The sequence below is a fragment of the Sus scrofa genome, chromosome 14 (assembly GCF_054392235.1).
Source record: "Sus scrofa isolate SSC_HxYL_T2T_F1_AM1 chromosome 14, Sscrofa_HxYL_maternal_Yorkshire_Landrace_v2.0, whole genome shotgun sequence".
In the NCBI taxonomy this organism is placed as follows: domain Eukaryota; kingdom Metazoa; phylum Chordata; class Mammalia; order Artiodactyla; family Suidae; genus Sus; species Sus scrofa.
The window spans coordinates 151,957,033-151,985,009 of record NC_139396.1 but is presented as its reverse complement, the minus strand read 5'-3'; the positions used below and the strand labels follow the sequence as shown (position 1 = coordinate 151,985,009).

Sequence of the window (27,977 nt, the reverse complement as noted above, 5' to 3'; positions counted from 1 at the left end):
TGCTGTCAGTCATATAGGGCATTTTTAGGCCAGAGTCCTGCCCTGCTGGCTCCCACTGCTTAAGACCCTCAAAAAGTCATAACTTTTTTGCAGGCGGCACACAGATTTGAAAAGGCCGTTTCTTTGTTTCGTGTGTTTGGTACTGACAAGTGAAGTGAAAGCTGGTGGCCATGGCTAAAGCAGTCCACTAGAACTGCAGTGCTGGGTGGGCTAAGGGTGAAGGATTTGAGTGAGGGACTTGGGGTTCAGGTTCCAGCCTAGCCAGGCCCCTGCTGTGTGACCCAGGGCTAACCCATCAACCTCTCTGAGCCTTGCATCTTCAGGAAAATGTAGCTATTGAGACAGTACATGCATGGGAAGGTTCTTTGTGAGATGCTAAGTGTCAGATGTCATTATCAGAACTCTAGGGATAAAGGACACAGCCCCTTCTGGGGGTCTCTATGGGAACAGACCCTGCTGCTCAAAGCCACGTGCACCTGGACTCATGTAATCCTCACACCAGCCCCAGGAGGTGCGACCACTACTGTCTTCACTTTGCAGATGAGAACCCTTAGGCTTTGAGAGGTGAAATGAGATGGGTCACGGCTGGTAGGTGCGGGGGCTGGAGCTGGAGTCCAGGCAGCCTGCTGCAGAGCCCACACTGGGTGTCCTGACCCTCCATTGCCCCCCCCTGCCCCCCACTGGAAGGTGGGTGCAGATCGGGGCTCCAGAGTGGCAGGAGGGGCAAGATGAATTCCGCCGCTCCCAACAGACTGTCCTCTGCAAGGGACAGCCGCTTCCTCCAATACCAGACAGGGGAGGCGACGGCCACAGTGATGCCGGTGAGTTCAGTGACAGCTCTTCACAACGGTTATGGTCAGCCGTTTCCCTCCTGCATCTGCGAGGCTGGCTTTGTTGAGGTGTGGGCCATGCTGTCTCCTCTCATCCCTGCCCCATGCCCACAAGGAGGCACTGTTATCATCCCCACATTGCAGGTGAGCGAAGCAAGCTGTGGAGAGGTGTGCCCTCCCAGGGCCCCTTGGGAGGAGGCAGAACGGGACACAGACCCAGGCTTGGCCTCTCTATCTCCTGGAGCCATGATATGCACAGCAAGGTGGCCAGTGGCAGGCAGTGCGTCAACAGGGAAGGCCATCCGCTGCTCGATGTCACCTGCTTCTGTCGGGGTGGAGAGAAATGTCCCCCAGGGGCTACAGGGCAGAGAGATTCCTCAGGGCTTCCTGAAGTGGGCAGGGAAAGACCGTGAATGCAGCTTTTTGGGGCTTCGTGTCCTGCAGGTTCATGTCCTAAGCATCTGCAGGGGACTTGGCAGCACCGATGTCAATACACCTGCAGGACCAGGAGGGCTCCTTGCTCTCTGACCACGATGGCCATGGGCGACACTCCCAGCCTCGCCTACCAGCTCACATAGAATAGATTTAATGCAGGCATTGCCGGCTTGGGAATCCTGAAACATTGTGGTGGGCAGAGCACTGATCTGGGGGTCCTGGGCCAGAGTCTGCCCTTGGCTGTGCTGTCATGGCTGGGTGACCCAGTTAGCCACATCCTCCCTGCCTCTCCCTCCTTTTCAGTTGCACGGAGGCCACCTCTGCCCCTCCAAGTCACTGCCATTCATGCGAGAGCACTTTGCAAAGAGTAAGGTGGCAAGCAAAACATGAAAAGATGCCCGGTCTCACCCATGATGAGAGATGAAAAGACACACAAGCAGGAAACCCCGCTCTCACGTGCCAGGAGCAATGTTGCTGCAGAGGGGTGGAGGCAGGCACCTGGCATTGGCAGGGCTGGAAACTGGGGTAGCGGCTGGAGAGGACGATCTAGCTGTCCCCTCAAAGTGGGAAATCTCTCTGCTGGGAATTTCTATGGGTGTGTTTGCAAAAGTACATGAAGCTGTATGCACAAAGTCATACATTACTTAGTGAAGGCTGAACGCAAAATTGAGAACAAACTCTGCGCCCATCGTGGGGTGGGTTACATGATGGATCTTACTTTTCTTCTTCTTCTTCTTCTTCTTTTTTTTTTTTTTTTTTTTGCGTTTTAGGGCCATACCCAAGGCATATGGAGGTTCCCAGGCTAGGGGTCGAAATGGAGCTACAGCTGCTGGCCACAGCCACAGTCACAGCAACAAGGGATCCAAGCCACATCTGTGACCTACACCACGGTTCTCAGCAACGTTGGATCCCTGACCCACTGAGCGAGGCCAGGGATCAAACCCACATCTTCATGGACACTAGTCGGATTCATTTCCATTGTACCACAACAGGAACTCCAGAACTTTCTAAGCATATAGCAGCTCTTTATTTGCTGGCAGAGAAAGAATTCCCAAAGACAGTGAACCAAAATGGTAAGAACACAATGCTGAGTATACACATGCACAAGTGTGTGTCGGTCCATGTTAATCAGCACAGACCATTTCTAGAAGAATATGTAAGAACTTAACTAACGGAAGGAGAACGTTTAATTTTATTTGGACCATGGGAAGTAACAGATTTCTATATGACTTAAGTGAAAAACCCATACCTTCCCCAAGACACACACACACACACACACACGGGCACACGCACACTGGCACACCCTGGTGTGGTGGGTGTGCCTGGGGAGTGCTCACCTTTCCAACCACTTCCACTGGAGAAAGCGATCAAAATACATGCTGTCCAGGTACTCGTGGAAGGGTCCTCCCCGCAGGTATTCGTGGACGGACCTGGCTCAGGGGAAACAAAGAGGTGGACGGCTTACAATCTTGATCTTGGAGCAGGTGGACAGAGCTTCATTCAGCAGGTTAGAGCCGGGCCTCATCCACTTCCAGACTTTGGAAACGCAAACACACAGGGGCCTCCAACAGATGCAGCAGGAGTGGCGAGAGGCCCCATCATCCTACAAAGGCTGTGTGAAACTGACGGGTGCTGCAAAGGCTTAGCGAGTATTGGCCGTGGACGTTGCTCCAGGCTCCGGGATACGCAGCAAGCGTGATGGAGGACACAAAGGGTACATAACAGATCAATAAACGACCCTGGGGGGCATGTTATCATGAGTCAGGGGTAGGTGAGGTCCTGGGAGGCTGGGGAGAAGAGACAGGAGCTGAACAGGGGGATACTTAACTAAGTGCAGGGGAGAGACTGAGACTCTGGGATGCTGGGTGTCTTGGGAAGGGGCAGAGGGGCGCAGGCTCTGGATTTGGTCAGGACCAGTGAAGCCTCTGGAAGGTTCTCAATGCTGCAGCACAATCTCCTGGTCACCTGCTGTGGGCCGGGCCCTAGGCCAGGTCCTGAAAGGTTTTAAACTTGGCTGCAGGCAGGGGTAGGCTTCACCCTTTAAAAAGCGGCCATGCTGACCAATCTAGACCAGGCACCTGGGACCTGGGGAAGGGAGGGGACACGCAGAGTGGGGGACATGCTGGTGTCCTGCCAAACCTGAGAATGGGGGCCGGCGTTGTGGGCCAGGATGGCCACTCTCTTAGGGTCAAGTGGACAGCCCAGGGACCCTCAGGGTCAAGTGGACAACCCGGGACCTCACTTGTTGTCAGAGCTGACCCTCCGCCACCTCCAAGAGGGCAGCAATCAGGCTAGTTTCTGCTCATGGTGGCCTCTCCCCAGCACCCACCCCAGGGCGGGGACCCACATTTGTCCTCCTGAATGTCCCGGCTTTTCCCATAGTGCATGGGATGCTGGCAAGAAGGTCCATGAAAGCAGGACTGGGTTCTTGCTCACAAGGTCTCCCCCACATAGCATAGTGTGAGGTCCACAGCAGGCGCCCCACTAATGTCTGTGGCACAAAGTCTGAACAAAGGTGCACAAAAAGCCCACAGGACTCATGCCAGCTGTGATCTGGGCATGTATGTAGGTTCGTGTGCCTAGATGTCACAATGAAAGGGGGCAGGGGGCTGTGTGAGTCTAGCTGCCTACGCCTTCCCGGCACGTGTGTGTGGGAAGATGGGGCTTAACTGGTGCACAGCTGGCACCACACCCACCGACTTGTCTTATGTCTCAGGGTCACCGTACAGCCTGCAACGAGGTGATGGGATGTGGCCGAGAGGGCCGCCTGCAGCCCCTCTCCTGCAGCAGTGCTGGTGGGTGGGGGCTGGGGAGGATTTCTAAATCACCCAGACTGGGTCTGATTTTTTTTTTTTTTAAATATATAGTTGATTTACAATGTTGTGTCAAATTCTTCCTGGGTCCGATTTTTGCCCGTTCCTCTGTCTCTGCCTGGAGAGCTGCTTGCCCTCAGCACCATCTGAAGCAGCTCTTCTCTTTGGGCGTGGCACGCTGGTACCGTTTCCCTTCGTAAGAAGCCTACAGCCGCGGGCACTGACGCTATGGGCACTGAAGCCCTGCCCCGGGCGCCCGGCACTCCAGGCAGAGGCTAGAGGCAGCCCCTTTTCAGGTGACTGTGGGGCCTGATGCCCGGGCGGGCGGGAAAGGAGGGAGGGAGACCCGACGGCCGGAGCACTTACTGTACGCAGGTGGAAAAGAGTTCTTTGCAGGGTTTCTGGAGGAGCTTCTCCTCAGCCTGGGAGACCAGGTCCTGGCCGACTTGGGCGATGAAACCTGGAGACTGGAGGGAGGAAGAGGAGAGGTGCCATCAGTGAGGGAGGGAGCCGGCCGGCTGCTGGGCACTGGGATGGGGGTGCGGGGAGGTGGCGGGGCAGAACGGTGGTGAATCGGCCAGATTTAGGGGCAGATTTCTGGCTCTGCCACTGCCGGTGTGTGTGACCTCACGAGGCCACACAGCTCCTCCCCTGAGGGTGTTGTCTCCATCTGCAGGACACGGCATCGTCACCATGTCCTGGGCTGAACCGAGTGAGGGGTGTGAGCGCTCACAGCATAAGGAGCCCCCCAGAGCTGCCCCCGTCCATTAGCCGCTGGGGTCCGTCTCCTCAGAGGGCGGGTGTGAGAGGTTCCCCCGGCCCATCAAGGCCAGGCATGGAAGGGTCGGCAATTGGCCGGGGGCAGGTGGAGGGACGGCTTGGCAGCGAGCGGAGGGTTTCGACACGGGCACAGCCTGGGTGCTGGCAGGTGTGTGGTCCAATCCCACACCTGCTGCTCATAGCTGTGGGACCCTGGCCGTGGCCCTGCCTCACTGCCACCAGAAGCGGGGACGGGTGTTACGAGGTGAAGCCAGTGTCGTCCTTCACCTCAAAGCACTTTCTCTCCGTAAGACATAAATAAGGTCACATCCTCCCAGAAAATCTCCTTTGCCTCTCTGGGCTACAGGGATATATAAAATGAGCTGGGTGGCACTCCATGGCTCTCAAGCTTTTTTTAAACAGCAAACTCCTTTACTCTTCCTCCAAATGAAATGTATCTATAGACCCAATACTGAAGGAAAACCCACAGACACAATATAACGGGTAGCAACGGTTTCCTTCCATTGAGGCCCACTCTGGTCAGGCACCGTGCGAAATACTTTACATGCATTCTTTCTTTGTGCCTTTTTTTTTTTTCTTTTTAGGGTTGCACCTGCAGCATGTGGAAGTTCCTGAGCTAGGGGTAACAGCTGCAGTGGCCAGCCTCCGCCACAGCCACAGCAACACTGGACCTGAGCCACATCTGCCACCACAGCTTGCGGCAAGGCTAGATTCTTAACCCACTGAGCGAGGCCAGGGATCGAACCCACATCCTCATGGACACTATGTTGGGTTCTTAACCCACTGAGCCACAGCGGGAACTCCTTTACACACATTCTTTCATTTGATCTTCCTTACAGCTCTACGAAGTGGAACTATTATGATGCTCATTTCACAGATGAGGAAACCAAGGTTCAGAAAGGTTAAGACATTTGCCCAAGGTCACCCAGCCAATAAGCAGCAGAGAGGGGATTTACCCCAGGTTGGGTGGGTCTAGGTCAAGTCTGGTTGGAGGTGGTGGGGTGTCTGGGCCACCTATGTTCTCCTCACCCACCTCCACCTTCCAGGAGGCCCCTGCAGTGTGGCCTTAGCTGTGGGCTGACGTGGCACAGTGAGGCCCTCCAGCAGAGGCAGCCAGAGCTCATATGGAAGATGATGCAGCTCGGGGCAGTGGGCTGCTGGGCTGGAGGCAGGGGCAGAGTGGGGGAGTCATCTAGGAAAGCTTCCCAGAGGGTGGGGTCAGAGGCAGAGCAGAAGGCGCCTTCAGACCTCCCCCCCCCCCGCCCCCGGCTCCTCTCACTTGCCGGCAATCGGCCATCCAACTGGTCAACCACACTCCTAAGCAGATGGAGGGGCTTCCAGAGTCTGGGGGTGGCCCAGCTGTGGGAGAAGTCACAGCACACATTCCTTGGGGCTGGCTGGCAGGAGGGCTCTGGGGAGGCTGCCCACAGCCAAAACCCTGAGGGGAGTTAATAGCGGGTAATACGCGTTTGATTTAATGACCACAGGTTTAAACTCAGCCTTTGGCTCGACATGAAGAGATTAAGCAATTTCAACCAAGCCCCTTCTCAAGTGACTCTGGGGAGTGACACTTTGGCCAATAAGAAGGGAATAAGAAGCTGTTGGCTGGTTTAAGCTGGGAACGGAAACCCAAACCTGCCAAGGGGGTGGGCTGAACCACTGCTCAAAGGGACATTGGCTATTTGCATCAATGGCATCTGAGGGTCGGTCCTTTTCCCCCCAGCTGGTTTCAAAGGGAGCCCCGCTGAGAAGGCTCCCCCAGCCCACATGCAAGTCTGACGCATCACGTAGGAAAAAGGGCCGTCAGACATTCAGAGGGCGCTGGGTCCCCGTAACCACGTTCCACCCTTTGTGGCTTGAAGGTGGGAGAACTGCACACACGTTTAGATCTCTTTCCAGGAAGTTCATCCCTTCTGGTCCCAGGAGGCTTGTGACGAAGTGAGAGGCATGTCCTATGGGCCAGGTGGGCTCCAGACAGGAATGTCACCCTCACTGCACTGAGGGTTCAGGAATGCCAGCTGAGCCATGGCTGGGCAGTGCTATGACCCCTTCTAGCAGGGACTGTCCCTCTGGGGTGAAACTGTGGGTCAGGATGGGGAGGAAGGGGTGGAGTCATTCTCCTCCAGGCCAAAGGTGTCCCTCTCCTTCCCGACCCAACAGAAAGGACCTCCAGGCCCTTAGATATTTGCAGGATGAAAAGCAGCCCGGGGCATTGGAGGAAGTAGCTGGTAAAATTCCCTCTGGGGCCTGGGACCCCCTCAGGCCAGCAGTGGCCTGAAGTGACACTTTCTTTGGTCATCAGTTGCTCTCCTTGAGTGGCTCCAGCCTGCAGGCCCTAACTTTAACACAACACGGCAAAGTGAGGCACCAAGGTTCCCTGTGGCTTCAGAGGATGGGAAGACTGGGGACAGAGTTTCTCTGCTGGTGGCTCCACTATGAAGGCTTGGCTCCTGATGGTCTTGGTCAGCTGAAGCCAACTAGCTGGACAACCGCGATGCGACCAGTCCACCGGGCCACACAGAATGTCCACTCTGACGGCGGCAGGATGAGCCCCAGCTGCCCTGAAGGAGGGCTCCACAGTCAAGTCCAGGACAGCTTAATGCAGAAAAGACAGGCTTCGGGGACACGGCTATGTGCGCCCCAGGCTGCTGACCACAGAGCTCTACACGCTGGCCTGAGGAGAAAGGACCCGCAGGCCGCAGGGTCACCTGTCCTGCCCCTGAAATCACACGGGGAGCAAGAGGAGATGCCTCGCTCTCCTCTTTGGCTAAGACTCTTCCCCATTTTTTCTCCCCTGAGGCTGAACGTGGGCCCAGACGTGGCATTAAAGCTCGGGTGTGCTTTCTCCACTTTCTGTGGGTCCGGGCCCCTGGATAAAAGCCCGCTTCACCAGAAGGAAAAGAACCCGCTCCCTCCCTCCGTGTGGAATGTGAAATTGACCTTGAATCTGGTACCAGAAGAACCTGGGCTGCACGTGGGTGGGGCCAGGCAGCCGGCCCGGCCCATGTGGTAGGACAGGCTCAGCCTATTTGTGGCCTCAGAATACCTGCTCCTTTGCACCTCCAACCCCTATGGCTCAGCCGCACCCTTGGCTCTGGGCATCCTGCTGTGTGGTGACCAGAATGCGGCAAGAGGGGAAGGCGGCGTGGCTGGATTTCTGGGCTCCACAGGGCATTGAGAGGAGCCCTTTGCCTTGCCCATGAGTGGGATAGGCCAGTGAAATGGCTGCAGGGGCCCAGGGGGCTTTGACCTTCACACCTCCCTAAACTCTCTCCTCCCTCTTGTCCCCCCCCCATTAAGTTCTCAGTGCCCTCATGCTGCCTCACTGCTCCTCAGCTTCAACATGTGGCCTAAGCCGACCTCTCCTCCTCCGCTCCATCAACAAGGAAACCTCTTCAGACACAGACGGTTTTGAAGACCAGTAATGATGCAGCGCACTGGAGGCCTTGGGATTTCTAAAGAAGAACAGTTGATAAAATATGACCGTATGATCCAGCAATCCCGCCCCTGGGCAGACAGCCAGGCAAGACTATAATTCAAAAAGATACATGCATCCTATGTTCACCGCAGCACTATTCACAATAGCCAAGACATGGAAACAACCTAAATGTCCATCAACTGAGGGTAGAATAAAGAAGATGTGGTACATATACATACAATAGAATCCTACTCAGCCGTGAAAAAGAATGAAATAATGTCATTGGCAGCAACATGGATGCCACTAGAGAGTCTCATAAGTCAGACAGAGAAAGACAAATACCACATGATATCACTCATACGTGGAATCTGAAATATGGTACGAATGAACCTATCCTCAGAACAGAAGGAGACTCACTGGCATGGAGAACAGACTTGTGGTTGCCAAGAGGGAGAAGACAGGGAGTGGGATGGACTGGGAGTTTGGGGCTAGTAGATGCAAACTATTACATTTAGAATGGATAAACAATAAGGTCCTGCTGTGCAGCACAGGAAGCTATATCCACTCCCCTGAGATAGACCATGATAGAAAATAGTATTAAAAAAAGAATGTATATATGTATGAATGACTGAGTCACTTTGCCGTACAGCAGAAATTGGTACAACACTGTAAATCAACTATACGTTAATTAAAAAAAGAAGAAAAAGAGCTAGCTAGTTGGGGGTTGATGGGGTCAGGGGTAGATTCTGATTGGTGAGAAGAGCTAAGGACTTGTCCTGAAGCTGCATGTGTACAGTAATGGATTAAGGGGGAGCAGGTGCTGGGTTTGGGGTAACTTGCAGGCTAACAGAGATTATCTGGTGTTTCAGGGACCGAGGCTGCAGAGGGAGGGAGGGTGGTGGGGAAAGCGGGGGCTTGACCTGGGCACGAAGCCTCCCCTTGGGTGCTTACCTCAGCACTCAGTCCAGGAGCATCCCCCACACCCAAGGCTCTCCCACCCTCAGTGACTTCTGTGAGGGGGATGGAAACCCACCCTGGAAGCTCAGCCCAACCCCAGCTCTGCCTCCAGGGCCCAGGTCACCCAGGCTCGGTCAGGCCAGCAGTCAATCCACGAGGTGGCACTATTGAGCCCTTGCTGCGCTCACAGACACCCCACGGCAGACCAGCCTGGGGGCTGACGGCCTTTGTAAAAACAGTTGGGGGGAAAATGAGAGGGAGCTGCACCTTACAGGGGAATAGGAATTTACACAGGGTGGGGGTAATGGGGGAGGGATGGGGGGAGGGGCCTTGAGGACAAAGGCCCGGAGACTGAGCAAGTGGGCGCAGGGTGGGGGGTTGCTGCTCAGAGTGAGGACTCATCTGATCATGTTCAATAAATGGGACGGTCACCGCGGGTCAGGTCTTGTGAGGCTGGTTCTCACTGATGGCTGAGTCATCAGCCCCGAGGGTGATGTCGTCAGGGCGCTTGGCATCACTGCCCCCTGCTCTCCTTGGCGCCGCCGCCTCCCTTATTTCAGGAAGGGGCCTTATTTCCTGCATCAGAAAACCTTTCTGAGGACCTCGTTCCCACAGCATCTCCTAGCTTCCAAGTCACTTGTTTCAAGGTGTCAGAGTGGAGACAAGATCCACTGTACCTGGCTGATGTCCCTGGCGGCGCCCAGGGGTGGGCCGTGAAAGACTTCCCAGGCCTCGGGCCGCCAGTGCTCCTGAAGTGGGCGCCTCTGCTGTCGGCGAAGCCTCCTGGAAACCCACGCCCTGTACTTGTTCAGAGATTTAGGACCTGAGAGGGAGCAGGAGGACACAGAGCCTCCCCTGGAAAGACCCTCAGGGCCTCATTGATTCAACCCACTTGTGGCACAGATGGGCAAACAGAAAGAAAGGACCCCTCCAAGTCACAGTGGGGGCCCAGGGCGGAGCCAGGACCAACCCTGGAGGCACTATGGGGGGCAGAGTTGGGGGAGGGAGTGGATCTGAGCTGCAAGGGCTCCAGACCAAGTATCCTGAGCCTGCTCACTGGCCCCACTCAAAACCAGCTTGTCGCCATTCGCAGGTAAGGACAGACGCACAGCAGTCTCAGCTCCTGTGTATCACTCATCCCAGCCCCTCCTCTCGATCCCCCCTGCACTGGTGTCTGGAACCCTCACCTCTCGCCTGGACTAACCAGGGAGCCCCCCACAGGTCTCTGCTCCCACCTGCTCTGATGTGGACGCCCAGCCCCCAAGGGAGTTTTGCCACAGCACACAGCACCGCCAAAGGACCACGTCCGGGCCTTCTTGACCCAAATGCCCCTCTTGAGCTGCTTCCCCATCGCGCCCTCTGCTTGCCGCAGCTCTCACCCCACACCCGCTGTTTCCTGGGCGAGCTCCAGCTTTCCAGCTGCTGGGCCTTTGCTGTTTCCTTGGAAGGAGCCCTTCCCACCCCTGTCCCCTCAAGGCACACTAATCCTACCCAGTCTTCACAGCCTCATCCAAGATGATTCTCTGAGCAGGCAGGACCTTCCGCCCCATCCCACCTCCCAGTGACAACTGTCATCATTGTTATTTCTTGAGCACCCGGTATGTGTTAAGTCCTGGAGATTTTCACTGGGTTTCCTTTTTTTTTTAATCCTCTCAAAGTAGGTTGTATCATTATTGTCTCCATTTGATAGATGCAGAAATAGGCTCAGAGAAGTTAAGTAACTTGCCCAAGATCACACAGCTAGCATGGGAGCAGAGACAGGGTTCACACTCAGGCAATCTGGTCAGAGAGCCTCATCCCTCAGCACCATCAAGTCCTCAAGGCTGCCATGGTCTCTCTCGAATAGCCTGAGGAGGATGTGACTTTGGCCTTGGAGAGCAAGCCCTCTCTGGAGGCCCGGAGGGGCTGAACAATGAGGTGCAGTGGACTCTGCATGTTTTGGCGAGCACTATTTGTATAGCACTGTTGTGTGTAACACACACACACACACACACACACACACACACACAGAGGCTAATGGCCAGCATATGCTTCGCTTCAACATATGAAAACATCCCTCCTGGGAGCTCCATACTCATTAGCAGTGGTTCCATCAGTGAACAAAAGGTCAGCCCAGGAGACTGTCCGCTCTATCTCCAGACGCAAGCACTTAGGGCTTAATGATGTGTATATTTTCATATGTGGGCAGCTGACATTCCCCATGTAAACTATTTGCAATTTCTCAACGTGGACAGACTCAGCTTTCAGGAAAAGCTGAGCCAGAAAAAGGCAAGACACTCTGGAAGAAAAGGGTCCCGGGGGTCCCCTTCCTTCCAAACAAGGGGCTGCCTGGGGGGCTTCCTGTCGGGCCCATACCAGGATGGAGGCAGCTGTTTCTCAGGGAGGGGGGCACCCCATTTCTCCTCCAGGATAGGAACAGGGAAGGGCACTCCCACAGCTGTACCCTGGCCGCCCCTTGACCCCTCCAGAGGGGATCTGCGTCAGCCGCAGGAAGCTCTGCACCCGCCTGCCAGGGCCTGGCCGTGGGCAGGGGCAGGGGCGGGAATCAGGCCTCTAGCAGGAGCCCGGGCCATAGGCATCACGGGCACCTAGGAGAGGGGCTGGCTGACCATCACTGGCCCACCAGCTCCCACTTCTGTGGCTCCCCAGAATGATGCCATCGGTGGCGCTTGTTCCAGCATCATGATGTGGACGCTGAGCCTTAGGGAGCTCTTTGAGGGGCAGGAACGCTCTGCATGGCTGGTGAGCAGCAAGTATGCCAAACATGCCCGTAGGCAGAATAGTAAACAGAGGACCTGAGATTCAAATCCAGGCCTGCCCGGCTGCACAACCTGTAATCTCTCCGCCCTGCTTTGCTGAAATAGACTGACCATGGTCCTGGTGCATAGTAGGAGCTTAGGATCTTTGTTGAACAAATGTGTGTCTACATGCAAATATGTGTTTACAGCAGGGAAGAGGGCGGTGGAGAAAGGGGGTCTTTCCATCCATCAGAAGTCCCTTGATGAGGTCATCTGGCCTGCCCCCTGCCTTTGGGACAAGTGGCCGATCAAAGTTCTTGGGGATTTTCTTCCCTATAATGGGTCTGCATGCCTGTCTTGAGCAGAAGCGATGGGCTGGAGGCTGGGAGGATCTAGAGCTGTCCCTGGAGAAGCATTCCGGTGCCAGGGATTCCTCAGCCCGCGTGCCACTGTGTCTCTCCCAGTTTCATTTAAACCATCCCCCACCCACCCAATAAATTCTTCCTTTGTTTGAGCCACTGGGAGTTGGGTATCTGCCTCTTGCCGCCAACAATCCAGATGAATTCACCATCTGCAAAATCAGGAGTTGGGCCAGGTGGCCTGGACCCTCCAAAGGCTTCCCTCCCCTCGCTTTTCTCTTGCCCCGACTCAAGTTGGCTGGTTCCGAGTTCTGTAAACTAACTCAGCCCAGCCTGCCTGACTCTAGGGACGGGAACTGGGTGAAGAAAGCAGGAGGTGGGCAAAGAGGGGGCTCATTCCACCCCAAACCCTGGTTTTGAAAGTAAAGCTGCTCGTACAATCACAACCAAGCTGACAAAGGAGAGCGTCCACTGAACGGCAGCCTCGGGCGGCCTTGCCTCACTCAGGCCTTGATTTAAGGTCTGGCTGAGGAAGAAAAAGCGTCATTCTTCCACCTTTTAAATCAGAACCTTCAGTGCCATGTGGCAACACGATGGCCACGCAGCCTGGGTGCATCTGGAGTAGCTCCTGTTCCATACCAGCCAGGCCGCCGGCACAGTCCCCGAACCCAGACAGGAACAGAACCGAGGCAAAGGGCAGAGCGTGGTTATCTTGGTCACTGGGGGGGAAAGGGAACTGACCCGGGGCCCAGCGCCAAGGGCCGTGGGCTCTGGTCCCCTCGCTCTGAGCCTGCTGTCGCATCCTGCACCTTTCGGCAGAAACAGCAACTCCTCCCCAAGTGTCCATGTGGTCAGCGTGGTGGCTGGACGGCACGGCCTGAGCACCCTGCCAGATGCAGCCCCGCTGGACAGGGACACATGCTGGACAGGAGGTTGGTGGCTGGAGGTCCTCGGGGCCGAGGCTGGAACAATGACAGGTCTCGTGGGGTCTCTCCTAAGCTCGGTGGGTGCGGCCTCCACTGAGAAGCAATCCACACTGAAGCAGAGGAAGCTGAAGCTCTGGGGCCCTTGACTTGCAGTCGTGGGACCCCCCGGCGTGTTCGAGACGGGAGGGGAGGCGTTTCTGCACAAGCACTTCCCGTAAAACGAGATCTCAGATGAGAAGGACGGACCCTGCAAGGCATTGGTTGGGGCTGCTGTGCTCACTCTCGGGAAGTGCTCCCTCTGCACCTCTTTATTCCTAAAGAGGATGCTCCCCACACTATTTAAATTTCAGCCCCCACAAAATCTGCATCTTCCCTGGTCTCGGACAGATGGCGCTCAGTCTTGAAGGGGCCTTTTTCGGAGGGACACCCAGGAGTCGGCCTCCTGCCCAGTGGCCACTTTGTGCCTTTATCTCTCTGTGATGAACAGCCGAAGGCCCCGAGTCTGCGGGGCTCACGGGACGCTCCGCGGCTTCTCGTGGTTGGAGAAGGTGAGGAAGGCCAGCGGCCTGACCGTGCTGGGAAGCAGCCCAGTGTTCCGTGAGAGGCCCATGGTTCTGTTATGATGCAGACACATGCAGCCACCTGGGCCATCTCCTCAAGTCTTTGGGCAATGACCTCTTACACCAATTTGAGGGCGACTCTGGGGATGGTGACCGTGGTTCCTCTGCTGTGCCAGGAAGATGCTTCGGGGGATGGGGTTTGCCTCTGCAAGGAGAGTTAGAGGGGGTGCTCCTGCTGTGACCAGTCAGAAAGCAAGGAGCCTGGTGCTTCTCCAGCTGGGGTCCGAGCTAATTCAGTCCATGCCCAGGTCATGAGCTCCACCCCAAGGACCTCCTAATCTGACCCACTCGGCCAATGGCAGGAGTTCAAGGCTGGTGGGGACTGGGGGTGGCCGAGTGTGGTGTAGCCTCTCAGCCCCTAGGAAGCAGAGCTCAGAGCTCAGGTGAGGGCTGATCAAGGCTCAGAGGATGGGAGTTCCCGTCGAGGCTCAGTGGAAACAAACCCGACTAGTATCCATGAGGATGTGGCCTTGCTCAGTGGGTTAAGAATCTGCATTGCTGTGAACTGTGATGTAGGTTGCAGACGTGGCTCAGATCTGGTGTTGCTGTGGCTGTGACATAGGCCGGCAGGTGAAGCTCAGATTTGACCCATAGCCTGGGAGCCTCTATATGCCGCGGGTGTGGCCCTAAATTGAGGGAAAAAAAAAAAGGCTCAGAGGATGAAGGGCGTTTGGCTAGGCAGTGAGGAGGCCCCTCCTGGAATCTGTACTCTGGGAAGCATTCTCAGAAGACTGGGGTTCTGACAAAACCAAAAGTCGACCCTTTTCTGGACAAATCCAAGATGGCAGGACTGCCTTCGAGGACCCCAAACAGATGGCAGGTTCATAGAAACCAGTAACTGGGTGAGGGGCCATGGGGCCAGAAAGTGCTCTGAGCAAGCCTGCCACCACAGAGGGCTCCAGCCCTTGTCCGGCGTGCCCCTGCTGGCCTGGCCACCCCAGGTCACAAGGTGTCACAGTCCCCGGGTCAGCAAAGTGCAGAAACACAGCCCTTGAGAAACAGCCACAACCCTCCAAGAAGGGAAAAGCAGATGGGACTTAAAGGGCCTTGTCCTTTACTTCCTTTGCTGTTCAAGTGGCTTCGCAGAAATCAGGATGAAGGATTTTTAGGGGTCAGGAAGTGAGAGAGGACATTTTTAAACACGGGCAGAATTTAGCCAGAGGCCCTGAGAGCTGGGCAACTTTAATGAGGAAGAAAGGAAAATACACAAGTGGCCATGACCCAGACCTTGACTTTTTACGTCAAAGGCAAAAAAGGATAATTAACAGAACGAAATGCGCCTGGACGTGGAGATGCGAGGCCAGCCGGGCTCTGTCAACTTGATAATCCCCGGTCGAGACCTGCAGGCCCCGAGTGAGAGGTGGGAGATGATTTGCTGTTTACACAGGCCGGGGGCCGGCTCTCAGGACCCAGAGAAGCGGGGGGTTTTCCTGGCAAGTGGTTTAAATCTGGTCAACTCTGCTCTGGGTCAGGGTGGCCATGTGCGGGTATCAGTGAGCGGAGCCGGGTCCGAAGGGGCTGGGGTGCAGGATGTTCACGCCCGGGGGAGTCTCTCGATCCTTGTGTGTGTGAGAGCGGAAGGCGCAGCAAGCCAACTTTCCATCTTCCAGAACATTCTCCCAGTCCATGGCCTCCGACCGGCTTCCATTTGTGTTGGAAATATCTTGGCCCTGGAAGAGTTTTCTCCAGCAAAGATTTCATTCCGTGCAGCTTGGGAGTGAAGGAGGGGCAGGCAGCTCCTAAGACCCCGGGGGATTCAATTGAACCCCCCCAGCTTATCATCTCTCTGCGCAAGGCCCACAGACAGGGAGGGCCTGTCCGGCCACAGAGTGGGCCGAGCCCAGGCAGCGCAGAGACCTGCAAGGCCGTCCGACCAGGGCAAGGCTGGGGGCAGGAGAGATTGTCCTTGGGAAGCCTGTGGCTGCTTTTTCTCTGTCTCCAGCTAAAAAGAGCGACTCTAGGCAGGAAACACTATGCACATAAACACACACAGGAACGGGGGTCGGAGGCAGAGCCGCCTCTACTGGCATCAAAGGAACATCCAGTTTTCTGCCCTGGAAGGTCACGAGAAAGGAAGAGGGACCCAGCTGGGCACGCTCAGGCCTGCTATGAGGAGCCCTGGCTGGCATACCAGCCCCAGGACATCAGGCTGCGGGCAAAGAGGATGTGTTTTCCAGGAAAGGTTGGGGGAGAGGAAAAAAACGTGTCCAGTTGAAGGACAATCACACTGTTGTTAAAAAACAGCCATGCAGGGAGATTGTGACATGACAGCATGCTCATGACATAGTGCAAAAGCTCGGTGCCAGAGCTGGACAGGGCGCAGGAGGGACCAGCCAGTGTGCACAGCCTACAGCCCACTTGTCCTTCCAGACTCGCTTCTTCGTGCTGCCGCTGGGAAGCTGGTTCAGGGGGAATTTTTGTCTCCGGTTAACTTTAAAGAAGGCGACACAGTGGAAAAGAAAAGGCATGGGTTCTAGAATCAGACGGAGCGGGGTTATAGTTCTTTTTCTTTTACTGTGGTAAAAGAGGCATAACAGAAAAATGGCTATTTTAACCATTTGTAAGTGGACAACTCAGCAGCATTAATTACATTCACAATCTCAACTATCACCACCATCTTTTTTTTTGTCTTTTTTTTGGTCTTTTTAGGGCTGATGGAGGTTCCCAGGCTTGGGGTCCAATCAGAGCCATAGCCACTGGCCTACACCACAGCCACAGCTACTCATGCTCTGAGTCACATCTGTGACCTTCACCACAGCTCATGGCAATGCCGGATCCTTAACTCACTGAGCGAGGCTAAGCATCAAACCCGCGTCCTCAGGGATGCTAGTCAGGTTCGTTAACCACTGAGCCACAATGGGAACTCCTATCACCACCATCTTTTTCCAATTTTTTTTCATCATCTCAAACAGTAACTGCACCCATTAAGCAATAACTCCCCATCCCTCTCTCCTATGAGCCCCTGGTAAGCTCTAATTTACTTTCCATCTCCATGAATTTGCCTATTCTAGACATTTCATAGAAGTGGAATTACATAACGTGGCCTTTTATGTCTGGCTTCTTTCACTAAGCATAATGTTTTCAAGGTTCATTCACGTCTAACAAGTATCAGGATGTCACTGCTGTTTGTGGCTGACTAATATTCTCCTTCTGGCTGTTCCACATTTTTTGTATCCATTTATCCATTGATGGACACATGGGTTGGTTCCACTTTCGGCTATTGTGAAGAACGCTGCTGTGGATATTTGCATACAAGTATCTGTTTCTGTCTCTGTTTTCAATTTCCCCAGCTTTCGCTCTTCATGGCTAAAGGCCTGAACTCAAGGTAAGACGGGGACAATTGTGTCTAATACACAGGACTGTCATGAGGACAGACTGTGATAAAGAGGTACAGCACGCAGCACACAGTAGGTGCTAAAACAATGTTACTTTGCCCCCCCTTAGTAAAAGAGTGTGAGAGGGCCAAGCGGTGCCCCGGCGAAGGGCGTCTCCATTTAAAAAGCATGGATGCGGGAGTTTCCGTTCATGGCGCAGCAGAAATGAATCCAACTAGGAACCATGAGGTTGTAGGTTCGATTCCTGGCCTCGCTCAGTGGGTTAAGGATCCAGTGTTGCCGTGAGCTGTGGTGTAAGTCGCAGACGAGGCTCGGATCTGGCGTTGCTGTGGCTGTGGTGTAGGCAGGCGGCTGCAGCTCCATTTAGACCCCTAGCCTGGGAACCTCCATATGCCGTGGATGTGGCCCCAAAAAGCAAAAAAATAATTAAAAAAAATAAAAAGTGTGGATGCATCAATGGTGGAACTTCTAGCACCAGCAGCCTCTCTGCTTTTCTGGCACACTACAGATGTCTCATATTGAGAAAAGTATTGGCCCTGAGAATAAGAGCCTCAGAGGAATTCAGGCCCAGCTTCAGGCCAGCCAGGAGAGGAGGAAGAAAACGAAGTCAGGAAGCATTCCTTTTCATGCCTTTGTTCCATATTCCAGCACGGGGGTGTGGAAAGCCCAAGGAGGAATGTCCCAGGTTCCTCTTCCAGCCACATGACCTTCAGGGGTCCGGGCCCTCTTTGGGCCTCAGTTCCCTCATCTAGGAAACAGAATCTGGCCTAGCCCAGTCGTTTTAAAACTGGGTCCCCAGGAGCCATGAGGGTTCTTCTCAAAGCCAGGGAGGGCCCAGGAAGGGGGAGGGAGCAAAAGGGGTCCTGGCCCCAGGCTGGTCAACCACGGCAGATTCACGTGTCTTTGCATTTGGAAATCTACTGCTAACACTCTGTGCAAGGCCCTGGCCTGGGTGGCCCCTGAGATGCCCGTGGGTGCTGCGGCCTATTCTAGGTGGTGTCCTCTTTCCCCTTGGGGTGAACTGGAGGAATGGTCCCCAAGGACGGGCTTTGGGGCCACCTCCCAATGTACCAGGGTTGCTGGAGGCCCGGACCTCCATTCTGAGTGTGGCTCAAGCAGCAGGGGCCCTCTGTGGGGAGCAATGCAGTGCTGGGCGCTTGGGCAAACTGAAATGGCCTAGGAACACTGCTGCTCTCCAAAGGGCACCCTAGCTCCCTGGCCATTAACAGCCCCTCAGTCAAGAAGGGACTCAAGCAGAGCCCAAGGCAGGGAGCCAGGTTAGGTTATCTCAGGAGAGCAGGACGGGCAAGTGTCAAGAGGGCTTCTGAAGTCTCTGCTTCTTCCTGCGGGACCGTGAACAAGTTACGTAACCTCTCTACGGCTTCATCTCTCCATCTTTAAAACAGAACTAATAATCCTTAGGGTAGACGTGAGGATTCAGTGAGTTCTTTAAAGTCTTCGGAACAGGGCTTGGCACACAGTAAGAGCTTTTCCCAGGAAGTTCCTCTCCCGAGTTTTCTTTTCAACCCTTCACCGCCCCTGAAACTTTCTGCAGTGCTGTGGCAGGAAGTGGGAAGCAGGTAGTGGGAAAATCCAGGGTCCATGTCCCGCTGGTCCAGCTGGCCTTCCACCCCAGCCGGCCACTTAGCCAGCCTCTGTCTGGGGAGGGGGGTCTTTCAAGCAAACATGGATTCTGATCTCACCGGATTCACTGACAACAGGATGGAGATGCTGTTGCAGGCGCTGGAGACAGACAAGGGACAAGTGATCTTAGCGGAGATGAAAAGCTGGCTCCAGGGCCGGCGGTTAGGAGCCCAAACCCCTTGGAGGGCAGGGTCGGCACCTGGAAGGGAGGCCTTTGCCCAAGCCACCCGTATTCCAAGGCGTTGGTTGCCCTGAGGACCAAGGGCTGGTTAGATGGTTGGGTGGATTCAAAGCCAGCTCCTCAAGGCCCCAGACCCGGGAAGAAAGATCCAGGAGTGAGCTCACTCCTGGTCCACTGCCCTTCGCTTTAGGTCATGCTGTCTCTTCCAGCAACAAGCAGTACTTATAACAGGCATCACAGCTGGAAAGCAGGCAGCCCCGCATTCTCCAAAGATGAAGTGGTCTTAGCCTCGAGGGACAGGGACACAATTAAATAATACTGAATCACTCGGTGAAAAAGATATTCCCTTGACAATTTTCCTTCAGGCCTCCCATCCTCAAGAAGAAAGCCTGGGTGCGATGCTGCCATCTTGCTACCATGGCTCTAATACTCGCTGACTTCCCTTCAGAACTAAGAGAAAGGAGGCCCAGTGCCTTAGGTGAGCCAAAGAGCACCCAGCTAGGATTTAATGCCATCATTTCCAGGGATCCTGATGTACAACAAATTGATGTTGGTCTTCTAGGCAATTCCGGATACTAAGTTTCCTTTTGAAACTCATTTAAGTTAAAAGATGAGTTGATTTAAAGAAAAATGAGCCTGTTTGAGCGCCATTGCTATCATCCCCATACTCAGATGCGGAACCTGAGGCTCGAAGGATGCCCAACGTGGCAAAGTAACGGCACTGGCTTCCTTGTGCCCCTGAGCACAAAGACTGACGCCTCTGACTGCCCCAGGGGCCGAGGCGCTGTCCCCTGCCAGAAGCCAGCCCGTCCAGGCGTCCAGGCAGCTGAGACGCCAAGGCTGCTGCCGGGGTTGGGGGGAGGGGGCGGCGCCGGGAGAGGCTGCGAGGCTGTGAGCCGGGGGCCAGAGAAAGAGCAACTTGGAATCATTATTATTTCCTCTCATTCAAGCTCCTTACTTTTTAAAAGGTGGATGTTTTCCGGCGAGCCAAACAAGCGCTAGGAATAGAATTCTTTTGTGCAGCAACTCCGGCTGAGGGGTAATTTCCCCCTTAACAAGAACAAACTTCCCCGCCTCAGCATATCATTGTTTACAGAACAAAGAGGCCTGCATCTGGGGAGGGTCTGGAGCACACATCCTGCCGGCAGACCCTCCGACCTCCGCAAGAAATGCCTTCCCAACGCGGGCTGCTCTGGGGCACTCCCAGCCTCCCACAGAGGGGGCCACGCTGGTTCATGTCAGAAGCCTGCCCCCACCCACCTGGTCACCTCATCGTGGGAAGAAACCCATGCAGGCTCGCTCTTTCTTTTTCTTTTTTGTCTTTTTAGGGTTGCATCCACAGCATATGGAGAGGTTCCTAGGCCAGGGGTTGAATTGGAGCTGCACTGACGGTCACGGCCACAACCACAGCGATGCCAGATCCAAGGCACATCTGCGACCTACCCATAGCTCATAGCTACGCGGGATCCTTAACCCACTGAGTGAAGCCTGGGATCGAACCTGCATCCTCAGGTATACTAGTCAGGTTCTTAACCCAGGGAGCCACAGCGGGAACTCCCCAAGCAGGCTCTTTCAACAGGACCCTTGCCAGGTCTGATCCCCTCCTGGAGTCCACTGATACTCCCAGCAGAACCACACTGAAACTGGGTGCTACCTGCCAGGCCTTAGTGACTGGGGTAGAGACCTGACACCGTTGCTCAGGGGCTCAATTAAAATGAACCACAGCAAGATGTCCTACAAATGGCACTGCTGAAACAGGACACTAAGCGGCTCCTTTCAAGCCCTGCCTCCATTATTCCAAACCAGTCTTTTCCCTTCTCCAACCTCAGGTGCCTGATCTGTGAAACAGGTGCACTGTTACCCATCTTGGGGAGTTGCTAGGAAGATCCAAGAGCAGGTCCTTGCAGCGCTGGACCCAGAGGGCCTAAGGAACATTGTCGCGTCACCCAGGAAGGACTAGAACATTCGTGAAGGGCCAGGCCTGGCCTGCTCTTTCCAAGAGGCAATGGGGCTTTGATTCTCCAGAGGAAGAGAGGTTCATGGACCCAGTGTGTTTCCATACACACCCTGTTCTTCCAAACACTAAGGCCTTTGTACAGGGACAGATAAGACAAAGTGAAAATAAATAATTTAAAAACAAGTAACGACAATAAATCTGAATATCATCAAAATGAAAAGTCTTTGTGCTTCCAAGGGTACCAACAAGAAAATCAAAAGACTGGGAGTTCCCTTGTGGCTCAGCAGGTTAAGGACCTGGCATTGTCACTGCAGTGGCTTGAGTCACTGCTGTGGCGCAGGTTCAATCCTGGCCCGGGCACTTCCACATGTCTCTGGTGTGGCCAAAATAAACAAATGAATAAATAAAGAGACAGCCCATAGAATGAGAGAAAATATGTGGAAATCATATACCTGACAAAAGACTCGGACCTAGAACATAAAAAGAACTCTTAGGATTCCACGTTAATAAGACAAACAACTCAGTTTCAAAAAACAGGCAAAAGATTTGAAAAGACTTTTCTCCAAAGATACGCAAACGGCCGATAAGCACATGAAACGGTGCTTGACATCAACAGTCATTAGGAAACTGCAAATCAAAACCATAATGAGATCGCACTTCCCAGCCACTAGGATGAATAAAAGCGAAAAGACAGAAAATGCCAAGTGCTGCAGAGGATGTGGAGAGATTGGAACCTTCATACACCGTGGTGGGAATGTCAAATGCTGCAGCCATTTTGAAAGTTGCCTGGACATTCTTCAACTGATTAAACATTGCATTAATATAGGACCCAGCAATTCTAAAACACCCCAGAGAGAGTAAAACAGATATCCATGCCAAAACTTGAACATGGATGTTCATAGCAGTATGATTCATCATAGCCAAAAATGGAAACATCCTAAGTGTCTATCAGTTGATGAGAAGATAAATAAAAAGGGGTTTATCCATAAAATGGAACACTACACAGTCATAAAAAAGGGACCACTGCCATCTGCTACAGCATGGATGAACCTTGAAAATATACTAAGTGAAAGAAGTCAGTCACAAAACCCCACATATTATATGATCCTATTTATATTAAATGTCCAGAAAAGGCAAATCCATAGAGACAAGAAGTAGACTAGTGATTGCCTAGGGTAGGAAGAAAGGGAAATAGGGAGTGTTGCTATGGGTTTGGGGTTTCTATTGGGGGTGATAAAATGTCCCGCAATCAGCTAATGGTGGTAGTTGCACAATCCTGTGAAGGTTGTGAAAAACCACTGAACCATGTGCTTTAATACAGTGAATTTTGGAGTTCTCTGGTGGCTCAGCAGGTTAAGGATCCGGTGTTATCAACTGAGGTGGCCTGGGTTTGATCCCGGCCAGAGAACCACCACATGCCATGGTGGTGGCCAAAAAACAAACAAACAAACAAAAAACCCCAACAGCGAATTTTTTTTTTTTTTTTTTTTTTTGGTCTTTTTACCTCTTCTAGGGCCGCTCCCACAGCATATGGAGGTTCCCAGGCTAGAGGTCTAATTGGAGCTTTAGTTACCAGCCTACGCCAGAGCCACATCAACGTGGGATCCGAGCCATGTCTTTGACCTACACCACAGCTCACGGCAACGCCAGATCCTTAACCTACTGAGCAAGGCCAGGGATCGAACCCACAACCTCACAGTTCCTAGCCGGATTTTTTAACCACTGAGCCATGACGGGAACTCCAACAGTGAATTTTATAGTATGTGAACTCTATAAAGCTAGCATTTTAAAAATAAAGCCTGTGGTGATGAATGATACATAGTATTGTTTTCAGGATCACCTGAAATATCAATAGTAATAACTGGACTATTTCCTGGCCCACCCCCAGGCTCAGAGCAACCCCGTCTCGTGACACCTGTATGACTTCTGATCTGTAGGTACCTGGAAGGTGAGCCGCCTAGATCTCAGAGCCCAGCACACATGTCTGATTCAAGCAGCTTCCGGACAGCTTCCCTGAGCTGCCAAGCTCAAGACTATCTACAGAACGTGCCATGCTCAGGGCTGTCTTGCCAGCACTGGAGATTAGCCTGCCACGTAGACCAAGTCTTCAGCTTGCAGGTAGGGGAACGTGGGGAGGATGCAATATTCCATATGCGGCCCCCCCTCCCCGACCCCGCTGCAGTCCTCCAGCCTCCCTGCTGGGCAGGAGAGACAGTGACTTGTCACATCAGGACCAAGGCACTTAAAGTTCATGTGCCTCCTTCACCCTCTCTTCCCCTGGGTGGTGGAAACCCGAGAGCAGCCAGGGTCTCTGGTCTTCACTCAGAAGAGACCTCATCCGATCATGCATGAGAAAGACATTTCTGGTGTGTGAAGCCCCTGAGATCTGGGGTTTGTTTGTTGTGGCAGCTAGCATTAATCATGCTGACTAATGCATTGCCTTTTAATGAGTCCAGCCTCTCTGGCCAGCCCTCGGCCTCTCACACCCCACAGCTGGTGTTCATGTCTGAACAATTTCCTCATTCGATGGCCTGATTTTGAAAGCACAGACTAGGGAGGGGAAACTCAGGCAAAGACCTCCCCTCCCCACCCCCGCCTCGGGACTGTCTTATTCGTACCAGCTCCTGGCTGGTATTTGGGACCCTCACCAGTACCTGGCCCATTTGACAGATGAGCAGCCGGAGGTACCGGGAGGTTAAAGCAGATTTCCCAGGAGGCCAGTCAGCACAAAGAGGCCAAGCCTGGCTTCCAACCCAGATCTACCTGGTTCTAAAACTCACTTTCTCATGGCACCTGCCGCCTTTGCATCAGATCTCAACAGCTTTCAGTCCATTCCAAAGGCCACCGGGAGCTCCTGTCCTCTAACCGCCCCCAGAGCAAAGCTGGCCGGGTACAGGCAACTGACGCAGGATCCTGGGCAGCGTCCAAGGCGTGGACTTAGCCTCCTGGGATGGACGCCTTCAAGGCAGGGTTTGGACAGCAACATCCCACAGGGAGCGAGAACTCGGCTCCAGGCACAAGCTTTGCCTTTGAGCAGGGACCTTGCAGCCAGAATCCCAGCAAACACACCCTGTCAGTCACCAGGTGACACAAGCCAGCTCCCCAAAGAGACTTTGGTGGGAGAGGGGAGGGGCTTGCAGAGAAAGCTTCCCAGGGCTCCCTCATTGTCTCATTCAAAGCCACGCATCCAGCACCATGCAGGAGGCAGGGGACACAGAAAACAGATGCCATCATCTGCCCAGTGAGCCAAAGACGGCCACCAAGAGCAATGGCCCTCTTCCTACACACACTGCCTTCCCTGGGAACCCCTGCACCCACTCGGTGACTCAAAATGGAAACCAGAGACTCACCTGAGACTTCTCTTGCCCCCCTCCCTTCACACCCACACCTGCCATCCTCCAAAGAGCTCCTCCTTCCTGACATTTCGCAAGGCCCGGCCCCCCAACCCCACAGCGGTGGCTGCAGCAGCCCCCGATGGCCTCCTGCCTCCAGCACCCCCTTCTCATCTCCCCGGCAGGAGAGACCATCCTACGTGGTATTCAGAGCCCCAGGGGCCCCCCACCACCCTTAGGAAGGTGTCAAACTCCCCACCATGGTTTTCTAGGTCCTGCCACCCAGAGGGTCCCATCTCTCACCGTTTCCCTCCTGTTAACCCAGACCTCCCCGCTCCACCAGCTTCCCCACCTCTGCACCCAGGCCTCTCACCCTCAGCACTATTGACATTTCGGGCAGATAATTCTTTGTTGCAGGGCCGTCCTGTGCATCGCAGGGTTCAGCAGCATCCCTGGCCTGTGTGCATTAGATGCTAAAGCACATCTCCCCAGGGTATCAATTGAAAACATTTGCAGACACTGCCAAAAGTCCCCTGGGGGGCAAAACCTCCCCAGGTGAGAACCGTGGCTCTAGACCTTTCGCATAAAAGGCCCTTCTCCTTTCTTTTCCTTTCCCTTTTTTTTTGTGTGGCATATGGGAGTTCCCGGGCTAGGGGTCAAATCAGAGCTGCAGCTGCCGGCCTCCACCACAGCCACAGGAACGCAGGATCTGAGCTGCGCCACCAACAGCTTTCAGCAACACCAGATCCTTAACCCACTGAGAAAGGCCAGGGATCAAATCTGTGTTCTCATGGCCACTGTGTCAGGTTCTTAACCCGAAGAGCCACAACAGGAACTTCCCTTCTCCTTTCATTTGCACCTGGCTTCCCCTGGTCATCACCTTAAAATTGAATTCAGCTGCATTAACTCCCAGACACCTCCCCAGATCGCCCAGACTGGTCTCGGTACAGCTTCCTAGGAACCCCCTCACCCCATTTTCCTGTGCACAATCCACCACTGCTCCCCTCACACTGCATTCGACCCATCTGGTGACGTGCTCTCAGCCCCTCTGTAGGGCGGGCTCCAGACACCCCCCAACCCCCGGGCATGGAAGCCCTGACCCCAGGGACCTGCAGAAGCACAACAGAGCGGGTGCTCAGAGACCACCCAGGTTGGAGTGACAGCTTCTGACCAGAGGCAGAATCAGCTCTGTGCCCCGGAGCAGAGGCTCAGAGGGAGAGAGTCGGAGCGGGGGCAGTGCCTTCCAAGTGAGGGAACTTGCAGGGAACAACCTGGACAAAGCAGACCAGGGCTGGATGTCAAGACGAGACTGGGAAATGGGGTGGCCAGAGCCCAGCGAGGGGCCTGTGGGAGAGGTAACTGGAGCAAAGATGCTGGAGGAGGAGGAGGTCAGGTCGTGAAGACCCTAGGAGATGCTCTGCAGCCCAAGATGTATTCAACAGGACGGGAAATTAAAAAAAAAAAAAAAGTTTAGGAAATGCTTTGTTAGCAGTTAAACGGGTTTCTTTTTTTTCTTTTTTATGGCCCCACCTGTGGCATATGGAAGTTCTCAGGCTAGGGGCTGAATCGGAGCTGCAGCTGCCAGCTTACACCACAGCCACACCAGATACTTAATCCACAGAACAAGGCCAGGGATCAAGCCTGCATCCTTATAGATACTAGTCAGGTTCATTACTCCTGAGCCACATTGGGAACTCCTACATGAATTTCTTTTTTGCAAGATTTCTCAGAGCCTCTTTTCAAGGGAGAGATGTAAGAAGCAGTGTTGCTCACAAGTAATTGATCACAGAGGTGTTTTTCCCACAGAGCTTCTTGAATGATCGGTGTCCCACTGGGCACCCTTTGGAAAATGCTGCTTGGAGCTGAGATGCATGTGCTGGACCTTCAGGAGGGGGTCCTTCAGGAGGAGGTAAGGTCTATCTAGGTTTGGGGACAACAGTTCTGGGGGTTTCTCGAAGGCCTCAGAGCCAGTGCTGCTGCATCTGGGGTGTCTGGCAGCCCTGAGAGGTTAAATGGACTCCTGAGAGAGTGACTCCAGAAGGACTGCTAAGGCAGCGTGAAATTCATTAGAGGAAAACAGTCAGCCCACGGCCGCTTGTTCCACCTCCCCCAGACCCCTGGGCCATAAATATGGTGTGGTTTAAATTTTTTAAATTGAGGAGTACTTAAGGAAAAAATGCTGGCAAGCTCCCAGGCACTTGTAAAACCATCAGAGCCGATGAAGGCTGGGCCCCATTCCTCCAGGAGGTGGAGGCAGCGTTGAGCAGGGGTAGGGAGGTCTGGAGAGCTCAGGTTGGGGTTCTGGGGCAGAGGCCTCCGCTCAAGGTTGGCCGGGGGGAAGAGAGGGCAGTGGCCCCCGCAGCAGCCCTGGGACTGGCCCGAAAGACCAGCAAGGCCGAGCAAAGGAACCACTTCATCCCCTGCAGATGTGCCAGGGAGGGGGCGGGGGCGGGGTGCAGACAGTGCCCCACGGGGAAAAGCCAGGGGCTCCGGGATCACCCCGGCCTGGGCTCAGCTCCCAATCATGTGACCTGGGACAATAACGGCCCCTCCTAAGCCTCCCAGTCCTCGTCTGGAAGAGGGAGCCAATGGAGTCACATCACACGGTGACAGCAAGACAGAGTGAGATGGTGTCTGCACACAGCGAGTCCTCAGTACATATCAGCTGCCATTGTTTGGGGGGAACCCAAGCAGGTGGGCAGCCCAAACGGGGGTGCGGATGGACAGCTAGATGGACAAGCTGAGCCACCGCAGAAACCACCTTCCCCGAGGGCAATGAGCGACTATCAGCTGCGAGGTCACAACAGGTTACCTGGCCCTCCGGGCCCTGCAGCCACCTGGAAACAGGACCATCTCCTCTCACCTCTCAGAGGCCAGAACCATCACAGACAGTGTCTAGTTGGCGTCTGGCTCACGTAGGTGCTCAGTGGTGAGCTGTCCTCATCCCCCTGGGGTACTCCCCCCCTGGTGGGGGGGGGGGGCTGCCATGCCGGGGGTGCTCATCCTGTGTCAACACAGGAGATCAAAAACATCTGCCTGCAGGAGTTCCCATCATGATGCATCGGAATCGAAGCTGACTGGCATCCATGAGGACGCAGGTTCGATCCCTGGCCTGGCTCTGTGGGTTAAGGATTGGCACTGCTGTGAGCTGTGGTGTAGGTCACAGATGCGGCTTGGATCTGGCATTGCTGTGGCTGTGTCTATGGCCAGCAGCTACAGCTCCGATTTAACCTCTAGCCTGGGAACCTCCATATGCTGTGGGTTGTGGCCCTAAAAAACAAAAACAAAACAAAACATCTGCCCGCAGCCTCAGCAACACGTCTGCAGCTGCAACTGTGGGTGAACAGGGTCTCCTCCTGGCCCATTTCCAACCTGAAGAATTTCACAGATGCCAACAGACCTGTACCTGGAACAAAGTGAGGCTGTGCAGCCTGGAGGCCCTGCAGGCAGAACAGGCAGCTGGTGTGCCCAGGGCCACCCCTGTGCAGGGTGCCCAGCCCTGTCTAGCGTCAGGTGGCGCTTATGAAATTAATGCTCTTGCTTCTGAAAGTGCAAAGGCACTAGGGGTGCTTGCCCTTCCGTTAAGAGATATGTGTGATTATGACGGAGACAGAGGCTGAGAAACAACAAAGGGAAGCCACTGCAGGTGGTG

General features: G+C 54.3%; 1 protein-coding gene and 1 long non-coding RNA gene across 3 annotated transcripts in view; one reads left to right on the top strand and one right to left on the bottom strand.

Moving 5' to 3' along the window:
- GRK5 (G protein-coupled receptor kinase 5) overlaps nucleotides 1-27,977 on the bottom strand; it is a 233,900-nt gene that overhangs the window by 22,101 nt on the left and 183,822 nt on the right. For both annotated transcript variants that reach the window (XM_084995690.1, XM_001928584.7), the window contains 2 exons: nucleotides 4,445-4,545; nucleotides 2,603-2,695 (listed from right to left, as the gene is read on the bottom strand). In XM_084995690.1, the coding sequence (XP_084851816.1) occupies nucleotides 2,603-2,695; nucleotides 4,445-4,545 (194 nt within the window). The remainder of the gene's footprint in view (nucleotides 1-2,602; nucleotides 2,696-4,444; nucleotides 4,546-27,977) is intronic.
- LOC146397098 (uncharacterized) lies at nucleotides 20,339-22,546 on the top strand. The gene is made up of 2 exons (XR_014827078.1): nucleotides 20,339-20,933; nucleotides 21,039-22,546. It is a non-coding gene; the product is annotated as an uncharacterized LOC146397098 (long non-coding RNA).